General features: G+C 45.1%; 1 protein-coding gene across 3 annotated transcripts in view; it reads left to right on the plus strand.

Moving 5' to 3' along the window:
• Positions 1-13,979, plus strand: part of FAM107A (family with sequence similarity 107 member A) — a 155,973-nt gene that overhangs the window by 100,621 nt on the left and 41,373 nt on the right. For all 3 annotated transcript variants that reach the window (XM_053720941.1, XM_053720942.1, XM_053720940.1), the window contains exon 2: positions 13,188-13,362. In XM_053720941.1, coding sequence (XP_053576916.1) covers positions 13,193-13,362 — 170 coding nt within the window. In that variant the 5' untranslated portion in view covers positions 13,188-13,192. The remainder of the gene's footprint in view (positions 1-13,187; positions 13,363-13,979) is intronic.

Genomic DNA, 13,979 nt, shown 5'->3' on the forward strand with positions numbered 1-13,979 from the left:
AGACAGCCCGGCACCTCCATAGGAGCCATAGTCCCACAGAATCCCAGGACACAATGGTGACGGTTTTGGGGTGATCCCGGGGGAGCGGCAGCACTTCCATGGTGTTATTTTAAAGCTCTCCGTCCCAAGATGCCACAGTCCAAAAATCTGCATGATTCGTTACTGGGGACCGGAGTTACAGTCCGTTGAAGTTATGGGGTTAGGGGTGTCCAAAACCCCCAGTTCCCAAAGGAGCTCCCCACTGCCACAGCTCTTGTCCTCCCTAGGGGCTACCAATTCCCAAAAGAGCGGAGCTCTGCGGCAAAGGGCTGCTGGAGCCACCAGGGGTAAAGTTAACGGGTTTCCTGCTGTCCTGTGGCTGACCGGGAGTTCCAGGAGCCCGGCCAGCCTAGGAGGGTTTTCCTGGTCATACACCAGCTCTTCACAAAATAAGCAAACAAAAGCTTCCAGAGATTCTGGTTGCTCTGAGGACCCCAAAACCACTGAGAAACAAAAATAGTGAGGTTGTAGGGGGGTGGGGGGGGTAAGGGTTCAGCCCCTGCAGCCCAGTATCCATGATAACTCCCCCCCTCCAGTTCGGGAGACCCGGCTAGATCCACACACGGGTTGGCCTGGGGATGTCCGAGGAGTTTATGCCACTTCAGTCCGCCGGGAAAGTCTGTCAGCATTCCCCTTGATCTTTCCCGGTCTGTACTGGATGTCAAAGTTAAATGGCTGCAGGGCTAGGCTCCACCTCAACAGTCTTCCGTTGTCCCCGGAAACCCGGTTGAGCCATACTAGGGGGTTGTGGTCAGTAAGGATGGTGAAGGGTCTCCCATATAGGTAAGGCTGCAACTTCTTCAAAGCCCATACCAGCGCCAGACACTCCTTTTCCGCCTGGCTTAGTATGGCCCCAGAAAAATGTTTGGCTGGGTTAGGAGCGGCCAGTACTGGGGCAGAGATTAAGGCAGATTTAAGACTCTGGAAGTCTTTTTCACACTCAGGGGACCACAGGACCTGTCAGGGAAGTCGTTTACGGGTCAGGTCAGTCAGGGGTTTGGCGAGGGTGCTTTAATTAGGGACGAATCTCTGGAAGTAGCCTGCAGTACCCAGAAAGGCAAGGACTTGGGTTTTGGTCCTGGGGTGGGCCAGTTAGCCACTGCCTCGACTTTGGCCGGCTCGGGTCACTGCTTACTGCAGCCGACTCGGTGGCCTAAGTACTGAACTTCCGAGCTCCCAATGGTACACTTATCTGGCTTCAAGGTTAGGCCGGTGGCTCGAAGACGATCTAAGACGATGCGAACCATATGGTCCTCCCAGGTCTCGCTATAGATGTCGATGTCATCCAGGTATGCACAGGCATAGTCCTGGAGGCCATCCAAGAGGCGGTCTACCATTCTTTGGAAAGTGGCTGGGGCGTTCTTCATTCCAAACGTCATTACTTTAAACTGGTATAAGCCGAAGGGAGTGATGAAGGAAGACTTGGGGACGGACTCAGGGTCGAGGGTGATTTGCCAATAACCCTTGCATAGGTCGAGAGTGGTCAGGAAATGGCCTCGGGCAATTCGATCTAACAGGTCATCTACTCGGGGCATGGGATAGGCGTCAGTGGTGGTTCTGTTGTTGAGTCTATGGTAGTCAACGCAGAACCGGGTAGTTCCGTCCTTTTTGGGTACTAACACTACCGGAGAGACCCAGGGACTGTTGGACGGTTCAATGACACCGAGGTCCAACATTCCCCGGAGCTCCCAGTGCATACTATTCCTGACAGCCTCTGGGACCCTGTAGGCAGCCTGTCACAGGGGGGTCTGTCCCGGGGTCTCCATCTGGTGGATGGCTGTGGTGGTAAACCCAGGGACAGTAGAGAACATGTCACTTCTTTGTTCCAAGAGTCGCCGGACCTGCCTTTTCTGTCTGGGCTCTAACCTATTATCTAGAGATATGTCATCCACCCCCTGGGGGTTGTCAGTAGGTCAAGGAAGCTCCGGCATTGGAAGACATTCAGAGTCCTCCACTGCCGGCGCACAGATAGCGGCCACATCTCTGGGTCTCTCTATGTATGCCTTTAACATGTTCACATGAAAGATCCGATGGATCCTTTCATCTGAACACTTCGCTACCAGGTATGTGGTGTTGTTCAGTTGTTCCACAACCCGGTAAAGTCCTTGCCAAGAGGCCTGTAGCTTGTCGGTTTTGACAGGATTAAGAGCAAGGACCTTCTGTCCCACGATCAGGGTAAGGGTACAGGCATTGCGATCGTACCATCGCTTCTGCCTGTGCTGAGAGGCTTGAAGGTTCTCGCGTACCTGAGCAGCCAGGTCCTTCAGCCAGTCTCTGAGCTGGAGTACATACTCCACACCAGAGTGCTCCCCCCCCCCCCCGGTGGCTCCCTCCCAGTGGGCTTGTACCAAATCTAGTGGGCCCCTAACCTTTTGACCATATAGAAGTTCAAAGGGGGAAAACCCGGTGGATTCCTGAGGCACCTCTCGATATGCAAAGAGGAGGTGCGGCAGGAATCTCTCCCAATCCTTGTGAGTGGCCGTGAACGTCCAAAGCCGTTGCTTTAGGGTCCCATTAAACCTCTCACACAGCCCAATCGTCTGGGGATAGGGGCACTGTGCAGGGGTTTAATCCCGCACAACTCCCAGAGTTGTTGAGTGATTTCCGCAGTGAACTGCGTTCCCTGATCGGAAACCACTTCCCGAGGGAAGCCTACCCTGGTGAATATCTGGAGCATCGCATCTGCTATGGTCTCCGCCTTGATATTGGCCAAGGGGATTGCCTCGGGGTATCGGGTGGCATAGTCCACCATTGTAAGGATGTATTTCTTCCCTGAGGGGCTGGGCCGAGCTAATGGCCCCACAATGTCTACTGCCACTCAGCTAAAGGGTTCCCCAATAATGGGCAGGGGATGGAGGGGAGCTTTCGTATGGTCACCTGTCTTTCCTACCTTCTGGCAAACCTCAGAGGATTTACAGTATTCCTTAATATAGGCTGTAATGCCTGGCCAGAAGAAGGTTTGAGTCAAGCGGTGGTGGGTTCTTTGCTTTCCCAAGTGGCCGGCTAAGGGGATGTGATGCCCTATGTTCAGTAGGTTGGCCCGAAACTTCTTCAGTACGACCAGCTGGCGTTTGGGCATCGGTCCTTTTCTCCTCTTGGAGATCTGGTACAGGAGCTCTCCCTCCCACTGGAACCGTTCGTCTCCGGGGCCCTGGGCATCAGTGCCTACTCGGTCTCGGTAAGGGGCTAGGGTTGGATCGCTCAATGTTTCTTTGGCGAAGTCAGAGGGGGTCGCCCAGGAGGGGGTTTCAGTAAGTTTGGGGTTAGTGGGGATGGGCAGTCAGGGAAAGTCGGGGTGGTAGGTCTTACCTGGGTCCCCAGAGTTGGTAAGGTGGCTTGGCATCTGGCCTGCTGGTGGGTAGTCACTGTGGAGGTATCCGGTGAGGCATCCCCCACAAAGGTGGACACAAGGTGACCGAGGTCGTTTCCCAACAGGACCTCGGCAGGCGTGTGGTGCATAACCCACACTTCTACATTGCGGGAGTCAGTTTTCCAGTCCAAATGGACCCAGGCTGTAGGAATCCTGAGGACCTCACCTCCCACTACCCCCACAGCAAGGGTGCACCCAGTGCAGCCTGAGGGGGGAACGAGGTGAGGTTGGATCAAAGAAACGGTCGCCCCCATATCTCTCATTCCTTGAGCCACCTGCCCGTTGACCCAGACAACTTGCCGGTATTGTTGTCGGTTGTCTTGGTCCATTGAGCTGACATGATGCAAGACACCCACTTCTTCTCCTGTCCACTCAGCATAGGGGTCGGAGCTCGCTGTATGGGCACAGTGGGCAGCAGCCTGATAGGTGCGGGCTTGAGGAGACCCCCACGAGGTTGAGGCAGGGTTCCATGGTAACTGGGCTGGGGGGTTTCGTTGTTTGGCTGGGCAGTTCCATATAACATGTCCGGGGTGTCCACACCCATAACACCCCCGGGAATTGCTGCTCCCGGCTGGGTAAACAGGGGGCGGCCACAAGACCGTTGGGGATCAAGCTGGGGCTGGAGCGGAGCAAGTTGCTGGATGGGAGTCTGTGGCCGCCTGGTGCCGGGCATCCACATACTGATCAGCCAGGACGGCGGCTTTGTCAGCTGTTCTGGGTCCCTTGTCTTTTACCCAGTCCCTTATCTCTGCTGGGGTTTGGTTGTAGAACTGCTCCAGGAGGATGAGTTGAACAGCTTCGTCTAGGGTGGTGATGTGGCACCCAGTAACACAGGAATTCAAGGATCTAGCTAAGCAGTGGGCAAACTCGGTATACGGCTGCTCCTCTTGTCTTTGTAGTCCCCTGAATTTTAGCCGGTGAGCCTCCGGGGTGAGTCCATACCGAGCAAGGATGAATAAAATATTGTGATATTTTTATTTTTCTAAACCTAGAGTGCTATTAGTGTATTCTATTCTGGATGTGGTTCTTTACCACTCCCACAAACCATGGCAGCCATTTATACCTGTAAGAATATAAAATTCTTTTATAAATAATGTATTTATCGGTTAAAACTAAAAATGTTTGTAGGTTTAGGGGTTCATAGGTAGTTTATGGGTGTTAGTGTACTTTGTAGCACGGTAGTTAAGAGCTTTATGTTCCCGCGTTAGCCCATAAGCTCTTAACTACTGACTTTTTTGACGGTAGGAATCTTGTCGGTAGAAGCTCTACAGCTCACTTCTTAGAAGACTCGTAATACCAGCATTAGGCAAATCCCATAGAAAAGATAGGATACGCAATTGACGTAAGGGGATCTGCGGTAGCCTCGAGTCGCGGAAAGAAAGTGAGCGGTAGACCCTTTCCTGCTTGACTCTAAATACCAGCGGGCGTTAAAAAGCAGCGTTTGGGGTGAATTTGGGCTCGACTTCCATTTGAGGGAGGAGCAAGCAAGGTGCTGCACGCCGGGCTGCTCCCGCTTCTAGCTTGGACTAGCTACTCTCACCTTCAGGTATCCCTTGGCCAGGAGACCCATTACCGGCTTGGGAATTGGATCCCCTGATCCATGAAGTGGAAGTCTGACATAGATATCTACCAGCTTCACGGCTGAAGCAAGCTGCCACAAAGTAGCTTAAATATACAGTGCTTTGCTTAATTTAAAATGTAGCAGTGACTACCTAAACTGTTACAATATACAGCTGACTTTCTCCCAGCGTATGCAGAAATATCATACCCTGTGACTGTTTCTTCTCGAGTATACATACCGCCTTGAAAACGGTAAAAGGACGATCTGTCGCAGGAGAAGCCAGCAGGTGCGGGTTTACCTATTACACTCCCGACCCCCTAGCGATATACCTGGAGTGCACAATTAAAATGGTCTAATGTGTGAAGTTTGTGGTCTTCTCCGACAATTAAAAGCGAATCCACCTTTGAGTTACACTGCTTGGAGAGAAGGTACCTCCCGAGTAAAGATATGATCAGGTTGATTGACAACCCCCTGCTGGCTGCCGATTGGCCACGAGTCTGCAGGGGGCGGCGTTGCCCCAGCTGCTTGTGCAATGCTGAATACGGAGAGCGTATTGCTCTCCACATTCAGCGATATCTGTCGGACCTGATCCACACCGTCGAATCAGGTCCGACAGACATTTGATAAATAGACCTCAAAGGGTTAAAATTGCATGTTTTATTTGAATCATGAAGGGAAAAAATGTAGGTTTTATGTTCCTTTAACTCAGAAAGATCTTCATGGAGCATATGTGTGGCCTTATCTGAGTGTTACTGGCTAGTTCTAGTCAGTAGGTGCCAAACTTTCCTGACTAATCTTACTGAATCTAGCCCAGAGCCTAAAGCTATATTTGTGCAGCTAATGTTTGGAAGCCTGACCTGAATCTTGTTAACAGCCTTTATTTAGATTTTTTTTTTAATTAGAAGTGCTCTCTGTAGACTTTGTCTGATTCTCTCTTTTAATAGAAATGCAAATGATCTTTTCAAAGCTTTTTGGGACATAGAAAGCACAGAAAATGTGTCCTAAGCAAAGGGTCATCATACCTCCCCTTTAAGGGAAAATTCTGCATAAAACAGAGCTGTTTTAGGACTGAATGTTCTCACTGATACACTTAATGGGAAGTAAACTATAAAAAAATGTATCAGTGCATTTGGATTATTGCAATGATAAGTTGTTGTTTTTATGGGGGAAGGAGGTAGGGTTGCCGATTATTCTAAAAAAAAAAAAAAATACTGGACGACCAGCAGGTGATCAGAAAAAAAGATATGGGTGTCATGGTCAAATGTCAGATTAGACCCCATTGTCAACAGCCTCTGTGCAATTATATTACCATATCCAATTTCTGATCAAACATAAAGCCATGTAGCACATCATCCATGTGCAATAACCAGATTCAGATCAGTCTCCATTTGTTATAGAACCACTAAATACAGTACACTTGCATAGTGCATAATAAAAAGACAATGCAATAACACTTACTCTGGATTTCAAATAAGCAGTAGATTTTTTTCTGACAAATTTCCTTTTCCCCATTTGCTGGTTCCCTGTATCATGTGACAGCCATCAGCCAATTACAGACTATTATATGTATATCCTGTGAACTTGTGCACATGCTCAGTAGAGGTTGGTGCCTCAGAAAGTTTGTTTATAAAAAGAATGTGCAAAATTTGATAACAGAAGTAAATTCCAAAGTCTCTGAAAACTACATGCTGTACCTCATTCATGAATGTTTAATTTTGACTTTAGTGTTCCTTTAATTGTCCATAATTTTCTAAAAATTTTTTTTGGACAGCCAGTTGAAATACTGAAACCTGGTGGCAAATTGGCATTAAAAAGTGACTCCAGTGGGTGTTCATGATTAGATCAAAATTCCTGGTTGGTGCCTCAGAAAGTGTGCATATTAAAATACTTTTTTTTTTTATATAATGGAGGTAAATTGCACTCTGTAGATGAATCATGGAAGTTTAATTCTGGCTTTCATGTCCTTTTAAATTAGTGTTGCCAACCTGCCCATATCCAAAGAGTAGGAACTCTGGAAACATGGTCGCATGCAAGGCGTGGTTGGATAAGATGGAGGCAGAGGGTGGAGTAGGGTGAGGGAGTGAGACATTGAGGCATATTTAACAAATGTCTGTCGGACCTGATCCAACAGTGCGGATCAGGTCTGACAGACATTGCTGAATATGCTCTCCGTATTCAGCATTGCACCAGCAGCTCACAAGAGCTGCTGGTGCAACGCCGCCCCCTGCAGACTCACGGCCAATCAGCCTCCAGCAGGGGGGTGTCAATCAACCCGATCGTACTCGGTCAGGTTGAATTCCGGTGATTCCTGTCCGCATCATCAGAGCAGATGGACAGGGTTATGGAGCAGTGGTCTTTAGACCACTGCTTCATAACTGGTGTTTCTGGCGAGCCTGTAGGCTCGCCAGAAACACGGGGCCTCAAGCTCCATTCGAAACTTGATAGATAGGCCTCCGTGTCTGAAGCAGTGTGTAGAGGAGGCCAGAAACGAAGAATTACTGTCTATGTGAGACTCTGGGGCAGCAATGCAGTAGTGGCCTTGTTGGCAGCAGCAGTGCTGCATGACTTTGGTGGAGGTAGGGGCCTGGTGGTGTGAGCGCACTTAACTGACCTTTGGAGCATGGAGGAGGGTGTGCAGCAGGCCAAGCACCGTTTTAAATACGGACAGTGTATGACTTTGGGATAGGAGTAGACAGTGGCGGTGGACCGAGGTCTGGACATGTGAGAGGACTGTTCTTGTGAATCAGAATGTGCTGTCACACTGTGGATTTTTAACTGGGATTTTATTTTATACACAATCGTCACTGAGTGGGTTTGGGACTACTCTGGACTTGGGTTATGTTGTCATGTGGGGACTGGGGAATCACTTGACTTCAGATGTTTAGTGTTAATTGAATAATTAGTGTGTTGACAATGGACACTGTATTGAGCTGAATGTTCTGGATTGGATATAGACACAGTCATACAGTACTAGACTAGACTAGCACTACTAGTGGACACTGGACACAGATTTTTTTTTTTAATTGAGAAGAATGGAGAACTTACTGTTCAGTCAGACTAGAATAAATAGAAGTTATTTTGAAGCTTGACTGTTTTCTGAAAAAATGCAGATTGCTTATTAACCCTTTGACACCTTTAGGACGTTCCATGCAGTCCTAACAATGCTGGGCTTTATCGCCATTAGGACGGCATGGAATGTTCTACCATATACTGAGTCCTGTATCTTCCCCCTTTTGACGTAGGCAAGGATCGGCCTGGTGGGCGTGCCTAGCAGCGTAGGTAGTCCCCCGTTATCCGATCTGGCCTTGAAATCACAAGATCGCATTGAAAATCATGTGATTTCATTTTTACTAATCATGTTTACATCTGAATTTTGTTCCAATGTGATCACTATTGTACCGGAAGAAAGGGGTTACCATTACTTTTGCAGATTGCATGATGTCTGCCTGGCTACAAGTTAACATAGATCATGACATGGATTGACTGCAGTCTGCATTTGCAAATTGAATTACTTAATGGTTTAACATTATTGAAACTCGTTATGGAGCCTGCCAGCCATGAATATTATAACTTATGCAGACAATGCAACCATCATGCAATCTGCAAAACTAATTAATATGTTTATAATAACTTGTGTAATCAGTAGTTTTGCAGATTGAATAATGCATACGTTATTATAACAATATCATATTGGCTACAATTTGTTATAAACATTAATTTGCGAAGGCAAGCAGCCTAAGTTTTCGTTTACAAGTGGAGCGCTAAATATCGCTTATGGACAAACAATATTAACGCTCCACTGAGTAATACCAGCACACGCTAATGTGCGCTGGTATTACAAGTAAAGCGCAATTGTTTGCATTGCTAGGATGCATTGCGCTCATGAAAGTGCTCTTTGATAGGCTCCAATAGGTGCCTCGTTCTGATGCCAACAGACGGGATGATTGATACCCCCCCTGCTAGCTGCTGATTGGCCGGCAGTGAGCAGGGGCAGCATTGCACAAGCATATGTTGTCAGCATTTAGCGAGGTCGAGCGGATCCGCTACAGCTTGTAATGGCTGGTTATTTATCGCCCTTTTGCGGGCGCGTGATCATTTAACGCTCTACTTATAATCTAGCCCTTTAGGTGAATGCTTTTAAATATTTTGCAGTGCACTTTTGTAGGTAGAAGAGGGTCACCCCGTATGTAAAACTGCACAATTTATTCTTAAGTGTAGTCAAACTTGAACATGTTGTAAAGATTGTAGCACAGTGGGACTGATGCAGTCACTAAAGGGACATGAAACCCAATTTTTGTTTTCATGATTCAAATAGAGCATAGATTTGTAAACAACTTTTTAATTTACTTCTATTATCAAATTTGCTTTGTTCTCTTTATGTGCTTTGTTGCAATACCGAGGTAGGCTCAGGAATAGTAATGCATTACTGTGAGCTAGCTGCTAATTGGTGGCTATATATATATATATATATATATATATATATATATATATATATATATATATATATAAAAATATCTTGTCATGGGCATATAGGTCCCAGTAGTACATTGCTCCTTTGGAGCTAACTTTAACTATGTGTTTTGCTGACAATAGTGCAATAATTCAGATACTGTTTGTAGAATATACTGATATTGCTATATTTAAAGGGGCAGTCAAGTCCAAATAAACCTTTCATGATTTAAATAGCGAATGTAATTTTAAACAACTTTGCAATTTACTTTTATCACCAATTTTGCTTTGTTCCCTTGGTATTCTTAGTTGAAAGCTAATTCTAGGAGGTTCATATGCTAATTTCTTAGACCTCGAAGACTGCCTCTAATCTGAATGCATTTTGACCACTAGAGGACATTAGTTCATGTGTTTCATATAGATAAAATTGAGTTCATGCACGTGAAGTTACCCTGGCGTGAGCAGTGATTGGCTAAAATGCAAGTCTGTCAAAAGAACTGAAATAAGGGGACAGTTTGCAGAGGCTTAGATAAAAGGTAATCACAGAGGTAAAATGTGTATTATTATAACTGTGTTGGTTATGCAAAACTGGGGAATGGGTAATAAAGGGATTATCTATCTTTTTAAACAATAAAAATTCTTGTGTTGACTGTCCCTTTAATGAACTGCACCTGCACCCAATCTATGGGTTTTTTTTTAGCTACTATGGCCTATTTAGGGCTTGGATTACAAGTTGGGTGCTAATTATTGCTAAATATTGTGTAGCCACAAATGAGCAAATTTGCCTGTCTGTGGGCGCGCGATAAATAACCAGCCATTACAAGTGGCTGGTTATTGCTACCGGGAGCTTGCGGTAGCAATTAGCACTCAGAAAATTATCCAGAGATCAGATCTATGGTTAATTTTCTAAAAGTGTCTCAAATGTCCCCAAAATAAGGGTCTTTTATATTTTTTATAAAAAAAGTAGCACTAGGCAGGGTTAAAAGTGGCAGGTGTGAGGTGTTAGAAAATGTCTCAAGGCATGAGGACGAGGCTCCCATTGGAGCCTATTGAAGCACACTCTCGTGAGGGCTATGCTTCCCAGCAATGTGAACGCGAGCTTGCATTCGCATTGCACTCAAATTGTAAACATTAGCCTGCACTGGTATTGTTTGCGCTCCACTTGTAATCTTGCCCTTAAATGTTTGGAACTCTAGAATTGCAAATCTGTTTCAAATTGATTGCCTTTAAACCTTAAACTATTGAATAAAGCATATTTTATTAACTAATATACGCCTAGATTTAGAGTTTTGCGGTAGCCGTCAAAACCAGCGTTTTTACCGCCCGCTGGCATTTGGAGTCAGTCATTAAAGGGTCTAGCGCTCACTTTGGAGCCGCAACTTTTCCATACCGCAGATCCCCCTATGCCATTTGCGTATCCTATCTTTTCAATGGGATCTTTCTAACGCTGGTATTTAGAGTCTTGGCTGAAGTGAGCGTTAGAAATCTAACGACAAAACTCCAGCCGCAGAAAAAAAACAGGAGTTAAGAGCTTTCTGGGCTAACGCCGGTTCTTAAAGCTCTTAACTACGGTGCTCTAAAGTACACTAACACCCATAAACTACCTATGCACCCCTAAACCCACATCGCCGCCACTATAATAAATTTGTTTAACCCCTAATCTGCCGACCGCACACCGCCGCCACCTACGTTATACTTATGTACCCCTAATCTGCTGCCCCTAACACCGCCGACCCCTACATAATATTTATTAACCCCTAATCTGCCCCCCTCAACGTCGCCGACACCTACCTACACTTATTAACCCCTAATCTGCTGACCGGACCTCGCCGCTACTATAATAAAGTTATTAACCCCTAATCCGCCTCACTCCCGCCTCAATAACCCTATAATAAATAGTATTAACCCCTAATCTGCCCTCCCTAACCTCACCGACACCTAACTTCAAGTATTAACCCCTAATCTGCCGACTGGACCTCACCGCTACTATAATAAATGTATTAACCCCTAAAGCTAAGTCTAACCTTAACACTAACACCCCCCTAAGTTAAATATAATTTAAATCTAACGAAATAAATTAACTCTTAAATAAACTATTCCTATTTAAAGCTAAATACTTACCTGTAAAATAAACCCTAATATAGCTACAATATAAATTATAATTATATTCTAGCTATTTTAGGATTAATATTTATTTTACAGGCAACTTTGTAATTATTTTAACCAGGTACAATAGCTATTAAATAGTTAATAACTATTTAATAGCTACCTAGTTAAAATAATTACAAAATTACCTGGAAAATAAATCCTAACCTAAGTTACAATTAAACCTAACACTACACTATCAATAAATTAATTAAATAAAATACCTACAATTATCTACAATTAAATCTAACACTACACTATCAATAAATTAATTAAATACAAATACCTACAAATAAATACAATTAAATAAACTAACTAAAGTACAAAAAATAAAAAAGAACTAAGTTACAAAAAATAAAAAAATATTTACAAACATTAGAAAAATATTACAACAATTTTAAGCTAATTACACCTACTCTAAGCCCTCTAATAAAATAACAAAGACCCCCAAAATAAAAAAATGTCCTACCCTATTCTAAAATAAAAATAGAAAAGCTCTTTTACCTTACCAGCCCTTAAAAGGGCCCTTTGCGGGGCATGCCCCAAATATTTCAGCTCTTTTGCCTGTAAAAAAAACATACAATACCCCCCCCCAACATTACAACCCACCACCCACATACCCCTAATCTAACCCAAACCCCCCTTAAATAAACCTAACACTAAGCCCCTGAAGATCTCCCTACCTTGTCTTCACCACACCGGGTTCACCAATCGATCCAGAAGAGCCTCCGAAGTCTTCATCCAAGCCCAAGCGGGGGCTGAAGAGTGACGTCCATCCTCCGGCTGAAGTCTTGATCCAAGCGGCGGCTGAAGAACTCCATCTTTGGGCAGAAGTCTTCATCCTATCCGGGCAGAAGAGTAGATCCGGACCGGCAAACATCTTCATCCAAGCCGCATCTTCTATGTTCTTCCATCCGATGACGACCGGCTCCATCTTGAAGACCTCCAGCGCGTATCCATCCTCTTCTTCCGACGTCCTAAAACAGAATGAAGGTTCCTTTAAGGGACGTCATCCAAGATGGCGTACCTCGAATTCCGATTGGCTGATAGGATTCTATCAGCCAATCGGAATTAAGGTAGGAAAAATCTGATTCAAGTTCAATCAGATTGGCTGATCCAATCAGCCAATCAGATTGAGCTCGCATTCTATTGGCTGTTCCGATCAGCCAACAGAATGCGAGCTCAATCTGATTGGTATTGTTCGCTAAAGCGTAATCATAGTTGAGCTCAGGAGCGTGCACGTGTCTTTAGCCATCTGGCAGGAGTCTGTGCAACAATGTTTATAGCAATGTTATACATAGCTACATACATAGCTGCCAAATAATGCTACAGACACTAGTAGAGCTTGCAACTATGAATAACATTGTTTTAAGCATTTTTGCAAACACTTTGCTGATGGCTAAGGACACGTGTACACTTTTAAGCTCACCTAGGATTACTCTTTAACAAAGGATACCAGGAGAACTAAGCAAAATTGATATTATAAGTAAATTGAAAAGTTGCTTAAAATTGCATGTTCTATCTGAATCGTGAAAGTTTAATTTTGACTTTACTGTCTCTTTAACTAACCTACCCAAGTGAGTAGCAGCATGTGAATTAATTCTGACTTTGGTTTGTTCACAGCTTCTATGTATTCAGAGCTGCAGAGGGAGCCATCTGATTTTGGAAGCATTTTGTCCCAGCCTGACTATCTTGAAGGAAACACTGAACTTATTCAGCCCAAGAAACTCCTTAACCCCGTAAAGGCATCCAGAAGTCACCAGGAGCTCCACAGAGAATTACTCATGAACCACAGAAGGTTGGTGTTTTGTATACTTGTGGGTACAATGGGCGCCATGTACTAAGCGGCGGGTGGACAGCTTCTTAGCTCGCGAAGCTGTCCGCCAGCCTTCGCTACACACGGGCAGCGGATCTGTTGATCCGCTTGCCCGTATGTATCATTACACACTAATCGGAGTGTGTAAGGCCCGCCCCTTCAATCGCGCGACCAATCACGAGACTGAAGGGGCTGTCAATCACCAAGAGCGAGCGTGATTTTGCTTTGCCACCTAAGAGGTGGCGTAGGGTGTAGGAAGCAGCGGTCTAATGACCGCTGCTTCTTACATTGCGAGAAGAAGGCTCGCATATGCGAACCTGCCCCGCAAAGGCTCCGGAGCAGCTTTCGCTGCTTCGTACATGGAGCCCAATGTGCCTTTATCTTCCTTTCACTAATCCAGTTACAGAACATTTTTATTGCAAAGAGAAATACATGTCAACACTGATGTGTATGCAGCAGACCTTTTCATTTCTTTTGTCACAAATACAAATCGGATTTAACTAAATAAATATCCAAATCAATGTACAAACAAACTTAAAGAAAATCTAAAAATACTAATGAAAATCATCAATATTCATTCATCCTCTTAATTTTTAAAA

The sequence above is a fragment of the Bombina bombina genome, chromosome 7 (assembly GCF_027579735.1).
Source record: "Bombina bombina isolate aBomBom1 chromosome 7, aBomBom1.pri, whole genome shotgun sequence".
Taxonomy (NCBI): domain Eukaryota; kingdom Metazoa; phylum Chordata; class Amphibia; order Anura; family Bombinatoridae; genus Bombina; species Bombina bombina.